We start from the raw sequence: 25,733 nt of genomic DNA, 5'->3' as shown, positions 1-25,733 counted from the left end.
CACTAAATGTCAATTCTAAGGCAAATAGTTTCGTTGAGCTTCATCCTTGCAAGTATGAAGTGTGCTTCAAAAAGAGCTTAGATGTTGACCGACTAGAAAACGGTAAGGGTTTCAATGTGACCGCTTTGAACCTCCCCCCAATCTTGAGGATTTTGCAGCTTGGTGATTGCTTTCTCCCATTTTTCTTGCATGTTGGGTTAATTTTGAAGCAAGCTTGGATGTTTGTAGGCGCTGTTGAAGTAGTTGAGTTTCCAGAATTGAATACAAACGCTGTTGTTGTTTAGATTCAATCTCTTTAAGATATTGCCGATGACTTGAATTCCAAATTGCAGCTTTAATGGCGGACATTGGTTTATTGCTTCTTTACCCTCTGCAAGCTTTCATTGAAAACTGAAACGGTCGGCCCTTCCATTCAATGTTTCTAGTTCCATCATCAGAAAGGATCCATGCACTAGAAGGCCCCTCCATAGCTTCAAATCCCCACCCTAACCCATCTCTTTACTTTCTCCTTCCTTTCTTTCTCTCTGAATCAATCTAAAAGCTTTTACCAATTGGTCCTCTTTGTGTTATGTACTATTCAAATGGAGGACACAACAGGAAGATTAAAATCTTCTCAGCAAGTGTTAGGAAAAAAGGGTTAATATGTCCCTTCAACTTCGCAAATTAATAATACTTAAAACTTTTTTCTAATTTAATCTGAACTGAATTGGTAATTTTTTTAAAATTTTGGTTGACTATGTTAAATTTTATACTAACACACGTCTTAAATTTTTTTTTGAAAATTAAAATAAAAATAAAAATTAAGAATTTTAGGAATTTCTTTTATTCCAACATGGAAAAATCACATTAACAACTATTTGTCTAAGTAATTTGGACAATAAAACTGGAGTGCCTTAAAAAAAAAATTTTTGTCAATAATCTCACATCAATCAATTGAATATTAATTAATACGTAATCAATCAAACACTATTTGAAAATGGCTCTTCTGCTCAAAAACAAATATTCCAAATGTTAAGTTCATTCTAAAAATGTCTTTCTAGTAATTTTATATTTTTATAATTTTAAAAAAAGATTAAATATAAAATTGGTACTTGAACTTGTCCACTTTTCTTATATTGGTACTTGTAATTTTTTTGTCTTAGATTGATACCCAAACTGTTTTTATGTCCACTAGATTAGTACCCGAGCCTAACGACGTTACTTTTTTGTTGATGTGGCAGCACTAGCCATTCACGTGTTGCCACGTGTTATCCTCTTTGGCTGCAAGTAAAACCCCCTTTAATTATTTTTCCTTTCGTTTTCCTTTAAAAATTAATTTTTTTTCCTTTCATTTTTCTTTCACTATCATATTCTACCTCTTCGCCTTCTAGCTCACTTTTATCTCTTTTGTTTTTTCCTTTCACTATCTGTTTTGTTTTCTACTTGATCTCTTCGCTTTCTATCTATTTGATTTTATCTATTCATAACACATCTTTTAAAGGAAGAAAACAAGCGAAAATGTCTTTTTCAACAAATAGAAAATTAAGTGCTCAAAAAAGTTTTTGTACCCATAATGTTCAAAACAAAGAACCCAACAAATTCAAAGAACAAATAACAAACAATAAAGAATCCAACACATTCAAAGAATAAATAACAAACAAAGAACCCAAAATCTTAAAGAAGAAAAAAAAAAGAACCTGATATATTCTCAATTTCAATCTCAGTAACAAATAAAGAATTTAAAATTTTCAACCCAAAATCATTTCAACTAGAAAAAAAGTTAACAACCTAATATAATAGCAAGAACCTAAAATGAGAGCAACAACCTAAAGAATTACAAGAATTTAAAATTATTTGAAAATAAGAAATTTACAACCAGAAAGATAGCAAGAACTCAGAAAAAATAAATGAAATACAAGAATTTAAAAAACCCTAAAAACCTACGGATCCAATGAACAACAAAGGCAATTCCTCTCTTGAATTTGTTAACCCTTAACTCCATGACCTGAAGAACTTCTACTAGGCTCTAAGAAAATTGATTCTCTGTTGTTGCCTTGGCAGCGGTGTTGCTACTACTCCCTTTGGCTCCTCAACTCTCTTTTAGCCTCACCAAAAGCCTCCTTAGTCTTTCTTCAGCAAGCGGAGAGTATAATTTCAAAAGCTCAAGGATCAAGTTTTGATTTTTTTTTTATAGCTTTAAAGAGATTTTCTTGGAAATACAAGGCAAGATTTGAGAAGACAAGGAAGAGAGAAGTGTTGTAACACCCCACACCCGTACCCTACGTCGGGACAAAATACGATGCGTTACTAAACTTAAACACATGTATTCAAATGTTTCCGAGTCACCAAGACTTGATCGAATTTAAAACTTTTTCGAACCTTGTCTAAACTCCTTAATATGGGCCTACAATGCCTCAAACATTCATTGGAAACCATTTGGGGACCAACCTGGGTCCTTTAACTAACCTTAGAAAAATAACTCTTAAAACAGGGCACACGTTTGTGTGGAAGGGCAACACGCACGTGTGGTTATTATAACACGGCCATATTGATAGCCCATGTGACACACACGACCTAAGCATATAGGGACAGGTCCATGTCCCATGCCTGTGTGAATTAAATTCTAATTCGAACCTACAGGGGTTTCACACGGCCTGACACACGCCCGTGTCTATAGCCTGTGTCTCTCACACGGCCATGACACGCCTGTATCTTAGCCCCTGTCTAAAAACCTTGACATTATGTTTCTGACCTCAGCATCTAATTTAGGGCACACGGCCAAGGCACATGCCTGTGGCCAGAGGCCGTGTCCTCCACATGGTTAAGATACACGGCTATGTCTCTACCCGTGTGTTTACTAACATACATTCTGACTTGCAAATTTTACGTGCAAGGGACACACGGCCGAATAACACACCCATAGGGTTGGCCGTATGTCACACACGGCTTAAACACACGCTCGTGTGTCTACCCGTGGGGACAATATAGGGCTATCTACCAAGCCTTTGCCACCCTGAAACACAATCTAACATCAACCAACATATCAAAGATTAACTTAATATGATTTCTCAACCAAACAACCATAGCTAAGACCTATATACATTACATATATTCAACCATGCCAACAATTTCACATTCATGAAAGACTAGCTTGCATTCACATAATAACTTTCAATATTAGCCATTTTCCATGGCCTTATACAAAATGAATCAAATGCTAAGCTAAGCTATCATATTTGGCCAATTAACAATGACACAAAACTTAAAAGTCTAAGTTCCTATACATGCCATATTCAAAATGATAAATCTAATTATACCGAGTGCTTCAGCTGATAGTGTGATTAATGCCTCCGACATCTGTTGATCTTCGAGCTAGTTAGGCGGCACTATAAGAAAATAGAAAAGAGAGGGAGTAAGCATAAAGCTTAGTAAGTTGTATGCAAATAAATATAGCAACAACTTTACCATTCATCATCATGCTTATAGTACAAAAGTAGGCATAAGCACAACTTACTCGTCACTAACCAATACAATTCACATAGCATATATATTGAGCTCACGTATCATACATTTCAAATAGGAACCTGTACCACTCACAACATGGTTATACTTTTCTCGTTTGACTTAAACTATAACTCTTACCGTTGAACCATTTGGAAAGCTATTCGATATTCATTATGCCTCAAACATAGGGTATAATGCCGCTGCCATGTCTTATACATGGTCTTACACTGGCTGATCCATCAAGTCGATGCCATATCCAGACATGGTTTTCACTAACTATCGAAATCGAGGCTGACGCCATGTCCCGGACATGGTCTTACACTTGCTCTCACATATTCGTGCCGATGCCATGTCCCAGACATGGTCTTACACTGACACATCTCGTAGCTGATGCATGTCCCAGACATATCTTACACTAGTACACCAATAACCCGAATGTCATGGCATGAATATCCAATTTATTTCCTAATGTTCAAACGGGAGTTCCACTATCTCAATATTTATCATACATAATCATTTTCACAAACAAGCAATTTATGCTATATCAATTCAAACACATACAATAACAATGTAGTTGTATTATTTACTACAACTTACCTCGGTATACAAAATGTAGACACTAGTTCGGTTTAGTCCACTTGTTTTACTTTTCCTCGGTCTAGGCTCGGATTTTGTATTTCTTGATCTAAAATAATAAAAATTCATCCATTTAGTCACTAGATAAATTTATACAATAAAAAGTTCACATTTTTGGCAAAATGACCATTTTGCCCCTAGACTCGAAAATCCATTTTTTATCGAATTTCTTCATGCCTTAAGCCTAGCTGAACCCTTTTTACTCTTATAGCAACCCAAAATTTCTATTATTTCACACATTTGTCACCTATTTTTACAACTTATGCAAAATGGTCCTTAGTTAGGGTTTTCATGAAAATTACTTCACAAAAGTTGTTTATTTTACAACCATGATTCATTTCCTTCCATAAAATTTCAGAAAAAAAACATGAATATTCTCATGTTAAAACCCTAGACTCTCAATCATTTTGCAAAATAGTCCCCCCATTAGCTAGCTCATGCCACAAGGGTTCCAAAAGTACCAAAATTATAAAAAATAATCATCTAAATCACTTACTTGAGAGGGAGATGAATGGTTGGAAGTTTTAACCTTCAAAGCCCTTACTCTTGCTGAAAATTTCGGTGAAGAAGGAGATGAGAAAGGGTTGATATCATCCCTTGTTTATTTTATTTCTTTTTAGTCAAATAAGCCACTAAATTTTTACCTAACATTTGACTATCTAATTTCTTTGTCTAATGGCCGATCAAGCACTATTCTAGGGTCTATTTGCTCTTTAAAGATCCCTAATTAATGATACATGGCAATTTAAGACCCTTAGCTATCAAATTAAGACTTTTGCACTTTATGCGATTTAGTCATTTTTCACAATTAAGCATGAAATCGCTAAAATTAACTCACCAAAATTTTTATACTCTCATATAATCATGCCAAAACACATAAAATAATATTAAAAATAATTTCTTCGCCTTCGGATCAGTGGTCCCGAAACTACTGTTTCAATTGGGCTTAAAATTGAGATGTTACAAGTGTTTTAATGGTCGGATCGGCTGGAGAAGGCCATGGATGGTGGCAACTCATGGCAGTGACAACTAGGGTTAAAAGAAGAGGAATATGGAGAAGAAGAGAAGAAGACATTGTGTGTAACAGCCTAATTTTCAGTGGTATCGGAACAGTGATTTGAGATCACTGAATCAGACAAATGAGTAGAAAATATTATTAATTTAGTGAGTATAAGTTAAATGTGAAGTTAGGAAAAATTTTGAAGTAGTGAATAGTGTACTAAAAATAAATATTAAAATAATTAGAATCGAAAACGAGGTATTGAGACCTTGAGAATTTTAAATCGAGCCATAAATATTTTTATAAATATTTATGGAGTGTTAATAAGTCAGTATTAAAGTTTCGTCAAGAAATTTTAAAGTTCTGATAGTTAATTGAACAAAAAAGACTAAATTGTATTAAATGCAAAATTGTGGGAAATGATTAAATAGCTTAAATGATAAAAGAAAGAGGGTTTAAAAGGAAAATAGACCCAAGGTCTCTTTGCGCTGGACGGCAATGGCATGAAATCAGCAAGAAAATAAGGAGAATTAAGGGAAAAATTGCAAAATTGCAAAATTTACTTAATAAAGCTAGGACTAAAGTGGAATTATCTAGATTGCTCTTTATTTTTCTGCATTCTCATCAGAAAAAACACCATGGAAGAGTTCCCTTGAGCTGGTTTTTTTCATATTTTTACTTCAGGTAAGTTCAATTCTTGATTATTTCTTGAATTTTTTGTGTTTTTGTGACTTTTACAACTAGGTCCACTTGTTAAATTCATTAGTTTTTGATTCTATGAAAGAAATTGAAAGTTGCTATGAATATGTGCTGGAAGTATATGATGATTTTTCATGGAATTAGAGCTTTAAATTGTTTATATGCTGATTTTATTGAAACAATTGAATAGAAAGTGAATGTTTGGGACCTAATTGTAAAAGAGTTTGAAGTTAGAGTTTTATGTAGAAATTATGAATTTAAATAGTTATGAAATAACTTATAATGTCTAGGAAAAGTATTAATTGAGAAAATTATCTTAATTGAGGGGTTAATTGAGCAAGGACTGAATTGTATGAATTGTGAACTTTGGGGCAAAATGGAAATCAACATTTTGCACTAAAACTGTTTTGGACAGCAGCAGTAGTCTAACTTTGAAAAATCACCAAAAATTGTAGAAATGGAATTAGATGATGAATAAATATGAAATTAAAGCTTATTGAGTCTAGTTTCTTATAGAAGAAATGATGTAAGCAATGGAATTGTAAATCATGAGATATGATAAATTTTGTGAGACAAGGTCAGAATGATTTCGGGTTCCCCTGTTCCGACTTTGTAAAATCATCAAAAATTGGATAAAAATAATTAGGGCTTAAATTTATATGTTTAGAATCTTGAATGAGTCTATTTTCAAGAGAACAAACGGGAACATCATTCAAATCCTGTACGAGGAGATAATTAATTTTTAGTGAAAAAGGGTTGGAGCTGTCAGACAGCAGAACAGGGGAGACTTCAATGAATAAAATGTATTAATTGGCCTAACCAAAAATTATGAAATTTTTATGGTAAGAAGATATATGAGTATAGTTTCATATAAAATTAGCGGATCTTAATTTTGAGTTCTGTAGCTCCAGATATAAATAATTTAGTGACTACGACACGGGTGGATAGTCTGAATATTCACATAAGTAATTAGTGAAAATTATGGATAAGGTTACTTACAAGTGTGTTATTTATACCAAGGATGTGGATGGAGAGGAGGAGGAGGAAAAATATATGAATGACTCGTGTATAAATTAAATACATGCCCGATTATAATCGATAAGTGTTGGATTAGAAATGATATAATGTTTTATGTGGAATATTTATTATGAAATTATGATTATCGTTATAATACAAAATTTGTACTTATGAGTTTATATGGCTAAATTTTAGTGATTATTTGTTAATTTTATGAATTTCATGATGTGTTATTTCATATGTATTAATGATAAAATCGTGGATAATGTAAAAGCATGAAAATTGAATAAATGATCAAATTGAGCATTTCAGTTCAGTGACAAGATGAATTGAAGGAAAAGACCATAGTTAGACCATGGCAACAAGTGATAAGTGATAGCTTCGGCTACACTTATCTGATCAAGGATAAGTGAAAGTGATAAGTAATAGCTTCGGCTACACTTATTTGATCAAGGATAAGTAAAAGTGATAAGTAATAGCTTCGGTTACACTTATCTGATCAAGGACAAATGACAAGTGAAAAGTGGTAGCTTTGGCTACCTGATCAGTGAAAAGTGGTAGCTTCTGCTACCTGATCAGTGAAAAATGGTAGCTCCGACTACCTGATCAATGAAAAATAATAACTCCGGCTACCTGATCAGTGAATAGTGGTAGCTTCGGCTACAAGTGACAAATGATTTCCGTATAAGACCATATCTGGGATATGGCATCGGTGTGATATATGCTATCAGTATAAGACCATATCCGGATATGGCATCGATGAGATATGTGATTCGTGTAAGACCATAGCTGGGCTATGGCATCGATATGTGATATGTGATTACGTGTAAGACCATAGCTGGGCTATGACATCGATATATGAAGATGTGTAAGACCATAATTGAACTATGACATCGAGTAAACGAAGTACTCAATTCCGTATGACGTTCACTAATTTGACAAAGTTTGGTAAGTGTTACATGGAATTATGTGATACATGAAGTACGAGTTGATAAGATATGAGTATAGAACTTGGTTGATAAATGAATTCATTTGTGATTATATAATTGTTCATCTTGAATGTACTGTCCATATGTATTGATAATTCAAACGTATTAATGAATAAAGTTCCGACATGGAATAAATTAAACACGAGACAAATAATTATGAAATTGAACTCAGAATTCATGAAAATGATGGTTATTGATATATAGAGACATGAGACATTGGTATATGAATATGGAAAATATTTGATAAATGTGTTTATTCATAATTATGGAATTATATACCTCATGTGTACTATTTGCATAAAGATGATATTTCAAATACTTTGGTTATTTAAGCTTAAATATGAAACAAGATGAAATCAAGATAAGTTGTTATAAAATATATTTAGATTACGAGATATGGCTAATGTATGTTGTATGATTACATAACGTGAAATTGTGTATATATATGAGAAATTTAATGAGAAATGAGCCCATACACGTTTCTTGTTATTTATATGAAGTGTACGACTGACAAGGGTGATGAAGTTATAAACAGAGAGTTACACGGGTTGAAAACACGGGCTTGTGACTCTCCAAAGTGTGAAAATTTTCTAAGTGTTGCAAAAGTTTCATATATTTACGGTTTGGTCCCGAACCACCCTGAATGTATGTTTTGGGCCCCATAGGCCCATATAAGGGACGTTAAACATATGTATGAAAGTTTTTAATTTAGAAGAAATTTTATGGCTGATTTTTACATGATTGATCATATTAAGTTCGGTAATGCCTCGTACCCTATTCTAGGCTCGGAATACTGGTAGGGGGTGTTACATTGTGGCCAGGGTAGGAAAAAGAAAAAGAAAAGGAAGAAAATGAGGAAAAATGAAAAAAAAAAGGTACAAAGAGGACGACATGTGGCACCATATGAGTGGTCAGTACTACCATGTTAGCTCAAAAGTAACAATGTTATGCTTAGGTACCAATATAGTTGACGGAAAAAAAGTTTGGGTACCAATTTAAGATAAAAAAAATCATAAGTACCAATCTGAGAGAAGTGGACAAATTCGGATACTAATTTATATTTATCCTTTTTAAAAATTAAAATATAAAATTATGGTGCAAAATGACAACAGGAATTTTAGATAATTTTCAATTTTTTATATTTTGACCTTTTCTTAAATTTTAGGATGTTTATTGTTTTTTTATTTAACGGGCATAATCAACCTTAACAAATGACTATGGACAACAACGTCTCCAAATTCATTCTTAATGTTTCCTTTTAGTAATTTTATTTTAATAATTTAAAATAATAATAAATTTAAAATAAATTCCATATTTTAAAATAAGCCTTAAACTTCAATACTTAAATTATTTATAATCATTTTAAATTTTCAAATATTCAACAATATAAAAATTTAAAACGCAAATTTTATATACTTAACCAAATAATTTATATTTGATTTTTTTATTTTGATATTTGATTTTTAATTATCCTTGAGAACGTTTTTTTTAATTCTCCAATTAACCAAAATTTTATTTAATTATAAAATCCAATTTAAGGAAACTTTCGATTGTGTTAGTATGTTTATTTTTCATCCCACTTGAATTTTTTATAAAAATTTTGGAATTCATTTTTATTTATATTATTATTTTTGAAATTATAAAATAAAATAAAATTCCTATATATATATATATATATGTTTAGAATGAACATGGTCACACTGTTATCTAAATTTAAATAAATCTAGAAAATAGTTTGTTTAAGTTTATTTTACACAGGAAATTAAAAATTAAAAATTTCTAAAAACCTATAGCTTATTTTAAAGTAATACTTTTTATGCTATTATTTTTGAAATTATAAAACTATTAGAAATACAAGTTTAGAATTAACCTAAACAATTATTTGTTGTGATTCATTATTTATGCACATGAAATTAAAAAAATAAAAATCCTAAAATTTCTAATTTTCTTTAAAGAAATAGATATATTTTAAGACACACGTGAATATTCTATTGGTTTTAGCATAAAATTATAAAATTTAATGCCACCAAAGTACCTAAAAATTAGGTATAAACTAAGAGAAATTAGGTATAAATTAAGTACTCCAAGTTGAAAGGCTAAGAAAAAACTGGAAATTAAAATGTTTTTACTACTGCCACAATAAATATAGTGCATAGCTAAATAGTTAGTATAGGGAAGAGGATGATTCTCATGCAAAGTAATATTGTAATTTTTTTATTTTTTGATAACTGTTTTAAATTTATTAATATTTTTAAAAATATTAAATATATGTATATAAAAGTATTAAATAAATAAATTTCAAATATGAAACATGCATCAATTATATAAAATACTAATCAATAAAGTTTACAAATAAAAAAATATTTTGCAACAAATGTCAATATTATCTCATTAATTAAACAACAAAATAACTAAACATATTAGATGAAAGGTGCATAAAACTTACGCACGAAGCTATGTTCATGAATCTTTAAGCTTCTCGCCTTGTAATTGTTATATAAAATTTGATAGCCGAAAAATTCTATTGTTTACATTTCGTGTAACTCATGTATCGTATTTGCTTGATTCTATCTCTGTAATTGTTGATTTAATTAATGGTTCAAAGTATTAAGGTGTTAGGTACTAATTATGAATGTTGATTAAATAATAATAATAATATAAAATAAAAATGCATGGCAAATCAGATGTGTAATAGTAGTAGCTACAATAGATCTCAAAATTTAGGGTGGTAAAGCCTTTGTGCTGTTGGTTACTAGCATTTTGAGCCTGTGCCATTTGACAATGAAAGCCTTTTAAATTTGTGTAACATTATATAAATTGCTATAAAATTATTGCTTCATTCAAAACAAAGAATTGGTATTTCTTATACACTGAAAGAGGTACTTTCTATTGTGTATAACAGCAAGCAATTAATATGGATTTCTTGAGTTGCTTACTGTACTTTGTTTTCTACTTGATCTTGTTTCAAGCTTTCCATTTTATCACAAGAAGGAAACTGGGAAGAACCCACAAGCTTCCGCCCGGTCCACCAACAATTCCAATCTTCGGGAACCTCTTTCAGCTTGGTGATGAACCCCATAGGGCCCTTGCCAAACTTGCCAACATTCATGGGGACATCATGACTTTGAAACTTGGCCAAACAACTACGCTAGTTCTTTCGTCTGCAGCCATGGCCAAAGAAATCCTCCTAACGTACGATGCCATATCTTGTAACCGAACCGTTCCAGGTGCCCTTCGTGCCCTTCAACACAACGAAACCGGATTGCCTTGGATGTCTGTTTCAACCACATGGAGAAATCTTAGGAAAATCTGTAATTTGCACATTTTCGCTAGTCACAAACTTGACGCTAACCAACACTTGCGGCGTAGCAAAATAGAGCAACTCCTTGCTGATGTTCGTGATAGTTCCCGCGTAGGGGAAGCGATCGAGATATCCACAGTTGTTTTCAAAACTACACTTAATCTTTTGTCCAATACTATTTTCTCTATCGATTTAGCTGACTCTTCAGATAGTGCTCTGGAATACCAAAAAATTGTGCGAGGTGTCAGGGAAGAGTTAGGAAAACTCAATTTTGGTGATTATTTCCCTACTCTTCTTGATAATCTTGACTTGCAAGGTATAAGGAGGCGGATGTCGATTCATTTTGAGAAGTTGATGAATATTTTCGACAAACTAATCGATGAGCGGTTGGAATTGAAAAAGATGGATGATTATATATCAACTAATGATTTATTGGATACTCTTCTCCAACTCAGTAAACAAGATAGCAACGAAGAGCTCGACAGAAATTTGATAAAGCATTTGATTCTGGTTTTTAACTTCATCTCCTTTCTGTCTTTTATTATTTAAGTTCATAACTTGGTAATAAGAAATTGTTTTGAAACAGGATTTGTTGATAGCGGGGACGAATAGTACTTCCAGTACTTTGGAGTGGGCAATGGCAGAATTATTCCATAACCCAAAACCTTTACGGGTAGCTCGAAGAGAACTGCAACAAGTAATTGGCGAAGGGAACCCAGTGGAGGAATCCCACGTTACTTGTTTACCTTATTTGCAAGCAATTGTTAAGGAAACGATGAGATTGCATCCTCCAATTCCCTTGTTACTTCCTCGAAAAGCTGAAGAAGATATTGAGATTCATAATTTCGTGGTTCCAAAGGGTGCACGAGTGTTGATCAACGCATGGGCTATAGGTAGAGATCCTAATTTTTGGGAGGAACCTGACTTGTTTCTTCCTGAGAGGTTCATAAGATCAACAATTGATGTTAAAGGAAGGGACTTTGGACTCATTCCATTTGGGAGTGGTAGACGAATTTGCCCTGGATTGCCACTAGCCATGAGAATGTTGCACTTAACGTTGGGTACACTTATTTATTCATTCGACTGGGAACTTGAAGATGGAGTTACACTTAAAAGTTTAAGCATGGTTGATACATGTAATCTTGTTCTACAGAAAGCTCAACGATTAAGACTTATCTCACGTTCAATTTAATAATATTGTATTAAATTGAAGAGAAATAATTGGAACTTATAAAATAAGCTTTAAAATAGCAATAATTCCAAAAATTCTGTTGTTTACATTTTCGTCGGAGCCAATGACATATAGATTATTTTCGTGTAATTTTATGTAAGTAATTCAAATTATATTTGCTTGATTCTATCTTTGTAATTGTTGATTTAATCCATGCCCCGGCCCCCCTAAAATGTAAAATTATTTTTAGGCCCTTAAATTTTTTTAAAAATTTTAAATTAATAAAAGTAAAATTACACTTTGGCCCCCCTAAAATTATAAAAATTCGTTTTAATCCTTTATAAATTATAAAGATATAAACTATAAAAAATTAAAATTTCATCCGGCCCCCTAAAACATTTTTCGGTACATAAAATAGATTAAGGTGTTAGGTATGAAATTTAATTATGAATGTTCATTTACTAATATAAAATAAAAATGCATGGCAAATCAGATGTGTAATAGTAGTAGCTACAATAGATATAAAAATTATCTTCTCAGCATTTAGCCTTGTAGCCGTACCATTAGGCAATGAAAGCCATTTAAATTTGTGTAAGCAGCAAAACTGACTTTTAGCGGCGTTTTTTTAGGCCTTTAGCGGCGCTTTTAAGCGCCACTAAAACTATTAGCAGCCTTTTTGCAAGCGCCGCAAAAAACGTCGCTTTTCTCACAAATGCCGCTAAAGGTCATAAAATTAAAAAATAAAATATTATAAAATATTGTAAAAGTCCTAAAAATATAAAAAAATTAAAATTCATTATCAAAATATTGAGAAGAAGAATAATCTATGATATAAATACATCCCGCCAAACAAAATACCGCACTTATCATACTACACCGTAAATCTAACAAAATACAAATAGAACAAAATAAGGATGAATGAAAGACATTAATGATATATAAAATCATTGTTTCTAATGCATATGTAGAAATCAAGCCATGGTGTGCACCAAGGATCCGCTCTTGTAATAGCACCGGGCCTTGATCAAAATAATATCTGCGTTTGAAAAGATGATCTTTTCCAATTAGTGGTCAACTTTGAAAAACAAACAGTTCAAAAGAAGTCATGTGTCAATTAAACTTGCCACCCTTGATATTGCTATAGGAATTAATGCATGAAGAGTGATGAAGATGGGATTGGGGATTCCTCAAGGTCAGCAGAAGAAATTTAAGCAACAAAGTGGGAAAAGGTGAAATAAGAGATTTTAGACTAAATCCAAAGCATTAATTTCTATTAAATGAAAACAAACAAACAAATATAATTGTTAAAGAAACATTAGTTTCTCTTAAATCCGTAATATTCGAACTATTCCATTATTCAGGCATTCAAAGTTTCGAATAGAGATGAATACGATTAGCGATGAGGAAGCAAATATGCACAATTACCACATTTTCAGGTCGTCAGTAGCTATAAACTTAGTTCTGAATTCATAAATCGTGCCTGCCATTTGCAGCCCAAATACACACACACACATATATATATATTTAAAAAAGTAGCACTTTATAGTGTTGGTTGCAACCAAAGAAATTCAAACATACCATCAAAACCCTCCAAGATGCAAGGGTTGCGAATCTTGATGGCCTTCAAAATTTCGCCGATTTGCCAAGAAGCCATAGTGCAAATAATCGTACACAAGAAAGCCATAAGTATACAACTAAAATATAAAGATTATACAAATGGTGAATAGAGACACATCGATAAGACGCTTAAGGAATCACAAGCCATTAAGATTTCTCTTTATATTCAATTTCAAATCATTAATGAATCCTATTTTGTTAAAATGGAGGGTACCTGTGTACATAGAGGTAATATTTTGATCCTTGAGATACATTTCATTTACATAATTGTCCTGTCCATTTGGTAAACTTGGAGCTCTTGAAGCAAGATTCTTGGAGATGGCATACGCCATTTGAACAGATCCACCACCAAGATCAACTATGTCAACTGTGTCTTGATGTGTCATTCCCAAATTCCCTAGTAGGTAATTTATTGTCACCTATAAAAGAAGATGGAGGTTAAGAAAGTCCAAATTAGGTCCATTGGCTCTATCAGTAGGAAAAATTACAACGGATCCTAGCCCTAACAGCACGTAAATACTTTATTCTAGTTTCCCTAAGTTACTGAATCATTCTAAAAGCAAACAACAGAACTAACCTTTTAACCATTTCCTGATTATGCAAAAGTGGTAACTTTGAGGTACATAAGTGCTTTCATAGAAAGCCCAGATGTGTGGATAAAGTGAAGTTTTGTGTTTCAGAACAAATGTCACTTAGACCAAAATCATAAGTCCTTGTAGGTTCAAACTCATGAGTCATGACCACCCCTTGCCCCATGAAGCAGAAAATACTTGTGTACACTAAGATGTTGTGTTTATACAACATTGTAAGGGGACATTGGATTTAAGTGAAATTCTAAGACCTTAACTTTAAGTGAAGACTGAACACTCACTTAGAGTTATATCCACTTCCAGGCTGCGAGACCTCTGGTGCCATCCTGAAAAGAAAGGATAAATAGGAATATCAGACTGTGGAAATTCAAAGAAAAAATAATTCTATCAATGGCATCAGAGTACATAAGAAGCTGAAGAGAAGGGTAATAGTTGGACAGATTTGACAAAAATAGCTCACCAGTAAGGAGTTCCAATGAAGGTATTTCTAGAACGTTGCCTATTTCCTGCATCAAACATGCAAGTTGAAACACCAAAGTTAGTAAGCTTTACTGTGCCATTGTTATCAAGCAATATGTTTCCAGCCTGTAATGCTAATTAAAAAAAACTTATTAAATAAAATAATGGTGAATTCAATCAGATAACATAATGCCAACTTTTGTGAGGCACTGATCTTAACATCGTTATGAATATGTTCTTGTCGATGAAGATAATCCAGAACTTTAAATGTTTCTTTCAGAACAAAACCAATAGCAGGCTCTTCGAAACCATCTGGATATGCTGACTTCATGAGGTACAAACATGAACCCTCTAACATGAAAGGCAAGACTTTCCAAAGATTATGGTTAACCACAAAAGAACAATATGCCCGAATAACATTTGAGTGATCAATCAAACTCATTGTTTGAGCTTCCCAACAGATATCATCCTGCAAAATAGCATTAAGAAAGCTTGTTAAGAGCCAATAGATCACATGAAGAGCAGAAAATATGGATCTAAATATACCACTCATGATACTACCAATTATTAAAACCTCTAAACAATATCACAAAAGATCCCATTAGCCAAAAATAATTTTTGGTACACCTACTTGAGTGATTGTATTACCACCAAAAGTAGAAAATTCCTATAGAATGATCAATAGTAATGAAACAAGCAAGCATACAAGATGTTTAGTACACATGAACTAGATCTAAGGCCTGGCCTGGATTGAGAGGAAACTAGGGAAAGGAAAAGGAAGGTTTCTAGTATAATATTGTGTCCCTTATTTAGAGAACATTTTAACATGATAAAATCTCACCACAAGCAAGTCTGAACTAAAAGAAACGAGCTTCAATAATAAAAAGTAAGAATATCAGAATTCTATTCAACTCGACCAAAAACAATCACTGAAATCCACAATCAAATCAAATTCCCACCGGCAGATGCATCGATCAATTGCCTAGTTGAGGGGTTCAAACCGTTGTAGAAAGTTTGAACCTGTAGCCATAAAGGTAACCCATGGTGAGAACACCTTTTCAATAAATCTTTATACCTCTCCCATGTATCATATAGAGTATCTAGATCCATTTGCACGAAGGAAGAGATATCATTCCTCAGCTTGACTGTCTTAGCCGATGAAAAGTACTTCAACAAGAATTTTTCAGTCATTTGTTCCCATGTAGTGATAGAACCTCGTGGTAGGGAGTTCAACCACTGTTTAGCCTTACTCCTCAACGAAAAGGGAAACAACCGAAGGCGAATGGAATCATCAGAAACACCATTAATTTTAAAAGTGTTGCAGAATTTCAAAAAATTAGCCAAATGAGTATTTGGGTCTTTGTCCTGCAAACCATCAAACTGAACAAACTGTTGAATCATTTGAATAGTGTTAGGTTTCAGTTCAAAATTATTTGCAGCAACAGCAGGTCTAGCAATACTCGATTCAGCCCCAGTTAAATTGGGCTTGGCATAATTGTACATAGTACGAGGAGCAGGCTTCGAATTTACAGGATTTACAGCAACCACAGGAGGTAGCTGAATATTATGATTTTCTGCCATCTCCTCAGTATTAATAACAACGTCCTCTTGCTCTTCTATTGTACTCTGTCGACTCTGCCTTGCTTCTCTACAGTTTCTGCGAGTTGTACTTCAATCTCAATCTCGAATACTAGAGGTCCTGACGGGTTTCTTCTAGTTATAAACTAAAGGAACCTGCCAGAAGCAAATAAAAGAAAAGTTAGTAAATTAAAGTAAAAATAAAAAATGGCTAAAGTAATAAAAATTAAGTGTTCCTAATATTTTAGTTCTCGGTAACGGTGCTAAAAACTTGATGACGTCACGAACTAACTAAAATGCGACAAAGGCAAACGCACCTATCGAATGGTAGTATAAGTACGGTAAGCCGGGAATATCGTATCCACGAGGACTAAAAGTACTAGTAATCACTATCTTTTTATTATCTAACCTATAAATTGAAGGGTTGTTTTTAATCTAAAATTAAACTAAACTAACTACTAAGCAACAGGGAGCGAATTGGGAAAATAATCGAAGAAAACTTATGAGAGAGACAATACCCAGGAAAGAATCCACCTAGACTTCACTTATTATTCTAAATATGAATTAAACGATTTATTCATTTGACTTGATCCGTAGAAATCCCTAAATTATATTAATATCTCTTTCGAGAATAAAAATAACTGACTCTAGGTTGATTAATTAATATCTCTTTCTAATTAAAACCCCTATCACCGCATTAACTCGATCTATGGATTCCCCTATTAGATTTGACTCTAATCCGGTAGATTTATGTCGTCCTATTTCTAGGATTGCATGCAACTTCACTCAATTATGCTAGATCTACTCTTAAACAGGGACTTTTGCTCTACTGAATAAGCACATCAATTATGAATTAATATCCTAAAAACATTAAACATGAAGGTAAGTAAACATAATTGAGATCAAGAACAAATATTTATCATGTAATTCAGAAAAATCAAATAATAAGATCTGTCATAGGGTTCATCTTCCCTAGGTATTTAGGGAATTTAGTTCATACTTGGAAAGGAAAACATCTCAAAAATAGGAAAACAACAAAACATAAAGAAACCCAAAAACTTCTAAAGAAATTGAATGGAGATATTCAGTCTTGAAGGAGATCTTGCTTTTGAGTTAAGTTTGTCGGCCTTCTTCGAGTAATTTCTACGTTCTACTCTGCGTGTCCCCTTTAGATCCTCTTCTAGTGTGTATTTATAGACTTTAGATTGCCTTTTTCTCCGTAACAGGGAAGCCGAGTGCAAAATAGACACAGACTGGCACATGGGCATGTGGCCAGCCCGTGTGGAAATGCCCAGGCCATGTGGATCTTGAAAACAACTCTTTTTGCCTGATTTTGGCTTGTTTTTCGCTCCTTTCACTCCCCTATGCTCACCTAAGTATAGAAACATGAATTTAAAAGATTAGGAGCATCAAATTCACTAATTCATATAATAAATCATCCAAAAACGCATCAATAATGGGATTAAAAACATGTTACTTTTATGGCTTATCTGAATGCCTGCTGAATTGCTTCCTTGTAGTTTTAGTACATTGTATTTTTCCTGCATCCCCAATAGCTAGTAGTTCAATTTTTTTAGCTGTTTGAAAATTTTATCATAATGTAATAGAAAGGTCCTGAAACGAGATGATTGTGAATTTTCATTCCATTGGCGTTGTGGGTGGCATTGTTGTTATTGAATGCATTACAGGGCCCTTGGTAACCTCTCTGATGCCATTTTTCATTATAATGTCTTCTGGTTTTAGAAGGTTGCATTTCATTGTCTTCTTAGTGTTAAATACTTTGCATCACAACTGTAGGTAGGAGCACATTCGGATTGAAAGAAAAAGACCCAAATTCAGGAGATGGTAAAAGACAAGGTTGAGGGAGAAAGAAGATGAAGAGAAAAGAAAGAAGAACAAGAAAAAAAAGGAAGCATAAAAAGAAAGAGGTTGAAGGAGAAGAAGATAAAGAGAAAGAAGAAAGACACAGAGAAAGGCCAATTGTCTTTCTTTTCTTTTTGACTCTTTGACTACTCATTTAACGTGACAAGTTAATTGGCCTAATTAGCTAATTAATTGGCTACTTCAGCTATCCCGTTAAGCCTATGACGGAAAATGTTAATGAGTTATTAATTTGTCACTTTTTAATAAAGTTAGTGACTGTTTTGTTATTTTTTTAAAGTTGAATGAATGAAATAAAACTCAAGTGATTGTTTTGTCAGCTACCCAAAATTGAGTGACTGTTAATATAATTTACCCTAAAAAACTATAATATTTTATTAATATTATAAGTAAAGTATGGTCTTTTTCTACATCCGATTTTATTTTAACAACATCATATTAATTATTTTTATCTATATCTATTGAAATGCAATAACTTGATGACAAGTTATTATCCAATTATTTTATATTATATTCCAAGTTTTCAAACAATGTGAGCAATGCTACCTTCCATCAATAAAATAAAAGCCATGCATACCTATTCACTACCATGTGATATGCAGCAGCCAATATTGACATTTGTACTTAACAAAGGTTCATTTCGTCAACAGCCAAAATATCACTGCCACAACACACCTTCTAGATAGGATTAAACAAATTTTCCCAATTGTAACTTACCCAAGGCATAAATATAAAATCCTACTTAGATTACTTTCTTTTAAATTGATTTTTTTGTCATACTTAAACTATATTTCTTACTTAAATTATACTCCATTAATTAAATTATTTCAGTCATTATATAATAAAAAATTGTAACATGAAACACATTTTAACTAAAAATTCAAAAAGAAAATTTAAGTATTATTTTTTAAAAAATTATAAACATATTCATCTCTTCAATTTTTCACTCAAAATCTTCAATATAAAAATTCAAGAACTCATTGAAACTCATCTAAATTCAACTTTCGATGATAAAACCCATATTTTGATGAGCTTCTTTTCTATTTAAGTTTTTAAATCTCTGTTTTGATTCTTTTCTCATATAGATTCAAAATCTATTGGAAGCGCAAAAATATATAGAATTTTTCAGCACATTTTGAGCTCTAGTTCATGTAGTTTTGTAGTAAATTTTGTCGAAATTCACACTTTAATTATAGAATAAATAATTTGTACTTAAATTATTAACATATTGAATTTTAATTATTTTTATAATAAATTTTCACAAATTTAGTTTATTTTCGATAATTTTGCACAAAAGGTAAAAACTGGCTCGGCAGACACCTCGAAAGGCTTGAACCGTTGGGGAATTTTTGCATCAAGTGAACCAAGAGCAAGACTGAATATTTTTTCAGCCAAGGACGGTCCAAATGATGATTATTTTATGTACTTTGTATTTAATTTTTATCTAACTTAAATTGGGTTAAAAATTAAATAAAGCCTGAAGGAGAAAGTGACCCAATGTGCTAAGCATTGAAGATTGATCCAACAAGAAAATTGGCAGCCCAAAACCATCCCAATCAGCTTATTTAGCTGATTTAATTACTTGCATAACAACCCTCAAAGTTTCCTTAAACTCCATTCAAACCCCTCCACTTTTTGTGCCTTTGAAGATTTGCCCCAAGCTACATTTAGCAAAGTTTGAAACATTCAAACTTGCTTGTTGTATGGTCAGCCAAGGAAGAGTGTATGACTCCTAATTATTTGCTATTTTTAGCAGCTTCAGACCTATAAATACCCATCTTTGCTACTTCATTCAACACACCTCCCATGCCACACATCTCTCTCTCTTTCACTCACTTTCTCTTCTTGTTTTCCATTTTTTTCCTTTCTACTTTCCTTTGCCGATTTTTCTTTTGGAAAAGAGCCTTTCAACCACCTTGGGTAGCAACATTCAAGTGCTTATAGAAGTCTTGGAACAACAAGAACGAGCGGAGAAAGAGAGGAGCAAACTAGTCTGGCTTCGGAGAAACACTAGATTTTATTCTAGTTTCCTATCCTTTAACTTTTCTTGTTGTTGTTATGAACATGTCTATTTGTTATGTTGTTTTTCTAAATTTAATTAACATGGCTTAAATTTAATTCGTGTAAGGTTGATTGCATTTCATCTACTTAAGTTATTAAAATCATGTTTGTGTTGTTATAGGTCTTGATAAATTGTTTGATTAAGTAAAACCATGATTATGTTATATACTTGCATTACAATTGTAAGGTAACTAATGAATTAATTATTAATCGTATTTAAATTGTAATTAATTGACACAATACTTAATCAGTGCATGTTTAATCTTCTAAGGTAGCTGAGGGTTAAATTAGCGACGGTATTAAACGGTATATTAGCCTTGTATAACTTGCAAGATTATTGTGATTAAACTGTTTCAATGTAGGAATATATTGTTACTTCACTTAATCTTTTACTTGCTTATTTAAATTGATTAATTATTTGAATTGGTTTTGTAATATATTCAAGAGATTAGTTAATTTAGTAAGTTTGTATGTGCTATAGTTAACAAATTACTAAGTTGCCATTAATTTATTCGTAACAACATGAACATTGTCTTGATAATATTAAGTTAAGAAATGTAATTGATCTAACACAATTATGTCATATTGATTAAAATCATCTTTTGAAATTATGCTTTGGAATTTTACCTTTTAATTTTCTTAGTTAAAATATAGTTTACTAAACCCTTTTCTTTCAAAACAAAAGATTTTCCTTCACCAAAGTATTTTTATTAATTGCATTTCATAAATATTTTCTTACACAGTCCTTGTGTCACTTTATTACTTATTGCGATTATGTACACTTGAACATTTTCATCGTTCCATCTATGTATTATTTTTGTTAAAAATAACTTTTTCTATTCTTTTCTATATACTTTGCATAAAATAATTAAGGGTCCATTTGTTTAGTAGGAAAACATTTTCTGAAAAATGTTTTCCTGATTTTCCAGTGTTTGTTTGCTTGAAAATAACTTACATTGGTAAAATTTTTTCAGAAACACGGGAAAATGATGAGGGATTTTAAGGAAAATGTCTTACCGATTTTATTTCTGTAAGACATTTTCCGGAAAATCTTCCTCCACTTTCATCATCTTCTTTCTCCTTCTTCTGTTTTCTCCTTCTTCCTGTTCTTCATCTTTTATTTCCGTTTTTCCTTAGCTGCCTCTATCGTATATCTTCTCTTCTCAGGGCTGCTGTTTCGTTTCGCTCTAATCTTCCTCTTCGCAGGATCTTGGCTTAAGGTATGGCATCTTCTTTATCTTCATTTAAAAGCTCTTTTCTTTCTTCTTGTTCTTTACTTGTCCACATTTTAACCGATAATTTTGGAAATTCCCTAGAATTTTGATTTAAATTTTTATACTGTTGAATACCCTTTTGTTCTTTGTGCTGAATTAGTGGTGGGTTTTATCTGAAAGTGAAGCAGCGTTGGTTATACAAGTTTCTTTCGGTTCGTATGCCTAAAATTTTATGCCTTTCATTGTTTCTTTATTTTAATTTTTTAGTGAATTACATGTTCAAATTTTGAACATATTATTCTATATGTTCTTTCCTGCTCCGGAGGGTAACTAAGTCCTCTGACTTTCGAGAAAATATATTTCATGTAGGAGGAGAAGGAACAATCCCTAAGGCAGGTTAAACTACCTTAACCTGCTTCCCCCCTTCCAAACTGTCTACTCTATTTGTTCTTTAAGGATTTCTTTCTGTTAGGATTTTAACCCGGTTAAGTAACGAACAAGAAAATAGTAGAATAAATTGATAAATTGAACACACAAATTTAACGTGGAAAAACCCCTCCAAAGAGGATAAAAAACCACAGGCAAAGATAATTTTACTATAATGGCAAAAGAACGAAGAGTACAAAAGATGGAGATAAAAACTAAACCCCGAAAACCTGAAAACAAAGAACCCACAAAACGTAAACACAAAATTCTCTAAATGTGTTATGAGTTCTAATCTCTAATGGATGTATTTTCTAAGGTTGTAAAAGAGCCTATTTATAGGCTAAATTCATAGATTAAATAATAATAAAATAATCCAAACTAATCAGTATTTGATTGAAACAAGTAAACAGAGTTTAACTAAAAGATTATTTTTCAAATTTGACTGAAAATAGGAGTCATATTTAACAAATCTCCACCTTGACTCATATTTTCCATAACGCCATCTTTGCCAAAGCACGCCATCTTTGCCAAATCCCGCCATGAGCCTATCTTGAACTATGCAGGGAATTAACTGAGTCGAATTTGTGCTTAGAAACTGGAAGACTTCTAGCCTTCTACTTGTACACTGCCAAATCAAAACTAACCCGGGTCTGATTTTCACGAACATAGTGCCCTAACTTTTCAAAACCTGCATCCAAAAGAGAACCTCTCTTCAACGAAACAGTCATACCTTTTTCCCTCTATGACCAAGTTGCCTCCCTCCAAACAAGTTGACTTCAACTCCATAACGGACGAGGGACGTCCGATTTCACTGGTCACTGTATAACTTTCCAGAATATAAAGACCGCCGGTTCTTTTATCTTTTAACAAAACGAGAGCTCCACGAGATACTTTAATACCGCTTGACTCGATGTTGATTTTGCATCCTTTCAAGTCTAAAATACTTAAGGAGATGAGATTCTTTCATAAATCAGGTACATACCTGACATCTGAGAGTGTCCTAATTATCCCATCGTGCATCTTAATTTTAACAGTACCAATACCAATTACCTTACTAGATGAATCGTTTCCCATGCGCACAACTCCACCTTCAATTGAACTGTATATGGAGAACCATTCTCTATTGGGACACATGTGGAAACAACATCCTGAATCTAGGATCCACTCGGACGTGAGCTTCGTGTTATCACTTGTTGACACTAACAAGAAATCATCTCCATTTTCATCGGCCAAATTATCACCAGCTACATCTTCCTCGTTACTCTCAGCAGCTTTTTTATTTCGCAGTTTATAACAATCTGCTTTGACGTGACCTAACTTTTTACAATAGCGACACCTTTTATCTCGTTTCTTTGATGCTATCAAAATGGAAGCTTGCCTATCTGTCTTGCTATCCAAATGAAGCTCATTGTCGAGTTTGTTTCTACTCAACAAATGACCCTTCACATCTTCGAACGAGAGTTTGTCTCTGCCATAAATCAGGGTCTCCCTGAAAGACTTGTATGAAGGGGGTAAAGAGCACAATAATAGCATAGCCTGATCTTTATTGTTAATATGAACCTCAACATTCTTTAAATCATTTAAAAGAGTAATGAATTGACTGATGTGATCTCTAAGAAGCTCACCTTCGTTCATGTGAAACGTAAATAGACGTTGTTTCAACACTAAACGGTTAGCCAGAGACTTAGTCGCATAAAGAGTTTCTGACCTTTTCCTCAAGGTAGATGAGGTCTTCTCCATCAATACCTCCTGCAATATTGTATTCGTGAGGCACAACTGGATTGCAGATAAAGCCTTTTCATCAAGCTCTTCCCATTCTGTTTTATTTAGATTCTCAGGCTTTTTCCTGATAACAACCTTTTTCAAGCCTGATTGAACTAGAATTGCCATCATCCGAACCTGCCACAGATTGAAATTTGTCTCACCATCGAACTTCTCAATTTCAAACCTTGTTGTTACCATCTCTGAACGGGCTAATCTATGAAAATTGAACTAGTTCTGATACCACTTGTTAGGATTTTAACCCGATTAAGTAACGAACAAGAAAATAGCAGAATAAATTGAGAAATTGAACACACAAATTTAACGTGGAAAAACCCCTCCAAAGAGGATAAAAAACCACAGGCAAAGATAATTTTACTATAATGGTAAAAGAACGAAGAGTACAAAAGATGGAGATAAAAACTAAACCCCAAAAACCCGAAAACAAAGAACCCACAAAACGTAAACACAAAATTCTCTAAATGTGTTATGAGTTCTAATCTATAATGGGTGTATTTTCTAAGGTTGTAAAAGAGCCTATTTATAGGCTAAATTCATAGATCAAATAATAATAAAATAATCTAAACTAATCAGTGTTTGATTGAAACAAGTAAACAGAGTTTAATTGAAAGATTATTTTTCAAATTTGACTGAAAATAGGAGTCATATTTAACAATTTCAACCTGTAATTACTATTGCTGTTGTCCTATGTTTTATTGGTGATTTGAAGATCACCAACATGATTCGGATTAGAGCTATTGATTATTGATACTGCTCTGTTCAGGATTAGAGCTGGTCTATGTCATTAAAGGAAAGTTTGTTGTTCAGTATAGCAAATCTCTTCAATGATCCAGGATTTTCTATTTTCATGTCTTATTGCAGTCACCATCCTTCCTACAAGCTTAGTCTACCTTATCAAGTTTAGAATTTCTGATAGAGTCATCCTTATTGATACCTGAATGAACTCTATTACTTCCATCACCAGACTCCTCTGTTAATTCCTTTGCATTCTTAGATACAGGGACCCTTTCCTTAGGAAGCAAAATCTTAGCAGCATCTGCTATCTTACTCGTGGAGTTCCTGGAGATGTGACCAAATATTCTTTTCAGCATCTGCATCTGAAGTTATTGTGTTCTCTTTTCTACTAGATTTTGTATTTTTCGATATGTTCTAAAATTACAATTTTTGTAGTAAAAAATTGTCATTCCAATGTGTTTTCTCACAATTAGTAAAGATTTTAGTATTTGACTTTATATGGATGAGCCTCTCTTTTATTTTTGTGGACTTCATTTCTGTTTTGGGTTTGAAAAGATGATTTGGTTGAGTATGAGTAAATATTATGGTGTATTTTTTTCTTAATTCCAATTTTTTTGTTTGGCTTTGTTAATTTAGAGTACAAGGTGCACGCTTTCAATAGAAATGGACTTGTTGCCTTGGGATTTATGGATGAACACTATCCTATTCGAAGTGCTTTTTCGCTTCTCAACCAGGTAAACGAGCTGCAGCTTTATTTTTTCTTTGTCTTAATGATTTTCTTTAAGCTTCAATATCATCTACTCTTATTACTTACAATATTGGTGTTTTGCTTTTAGTTGTATTGAGAACTAAGTTCAAATTTACTGGGTTCTTACTGCTTTTTCATAAGATCTGTCTTGTTTCAAGATTATATAACTAGTATCAGTAACAAAATGAAAATTTCTTTTAAATACTATTAGTTTTTGATTGATGTTCACTAGTGACTCACGTATGTTTATGCTTGATACTTGGCTCATATGTTGGATATGGTTATTTTGTCTGTGATGATGTAATTCTATCGATTCAGGGCAATGAAAATGTAATATGGTACCACG

The 25,733-nt window shown here is 32.7% G+C and overlaps 2 protein-coding genes and 1 non-coding gene across 3 annotated transcripts; 2 read left to right on the top strand and 1 right to left on the bottom strand.

The window, feature by feature from the left end:
* The first annotated feature begins 10,502 nt into the window (after positions 1-10,502).
* Positions 10,503-12,480, top strand: LOC108468309 (geraniol 8-hydroxylase-like). Its single transcript, XM_017769198.2, has 2 exons — positions 10,503-11,635; positions 11,712-12,480. Exons 1-2 carry the CDS (start codon positions 10,739-10,741, stop codon positions 12,315-12,317), a joined length of 1,503 nt encoding a protein of 500 aa, XP_017624687.1. The 5' UTR covers positions 10,503-10,738; the 3' UTR covers positions 12,318-12,480.
* A 2,300-nt stretch (positions 12,481-14,780) lies between these two features.
* LOC108468308 (serine/threonine-protein kinase BLUS1-like) lies at positions 14,781-25,001 on the bottom strand. The gene is made up of 4 exons (XM_017769197.1): positions 24,795-25,001; positions 15,183-15,431; positions 14,964-15,088; positions 14,781-14,829 (listed from the first exon to the last, which is right to left on the bottom strand). The coding sequence occupies exons 1-4, from the start codon at positions 24,999-25,001 to the stop codon at positions 14,781-14,783; spliced, it is 630 nt and encodes a 209-aa protein (XP_017624686.1).
* LOC128280107 (small nucleolar RNA R71) lies at positions 15,999-16,105 on the top strand. Its single transcript, XR_008270289.1, has one exon. It is a non-coding gene; the product is annotated as a small nucleolar RNA R71 (small nucleolar RNA).
* Positions 25,002-25,733: the final 732 nt, after the last annotated feature.

The sequence above is a fragment of the Gossypium arboreum genome, chromosome 8 (genome assembly GCF_025698485.1).
Source record: "Gossypium arboreum isolate Shixiya-1 chromosome 8, ASM2569848v2, whole genome shotgun sequence".
NCBI lineage: Eukaryota > Viridiplantae > Streptophyta > Magnoliopsida > Malvales > Malvaceae > Gossypium > Gossypium arboreum.
The sequence above is the reverse complement of the archived record's forward strand: the minus strand, read 5'-3'. Positions and strand labels throughout refer to the sequence as shown.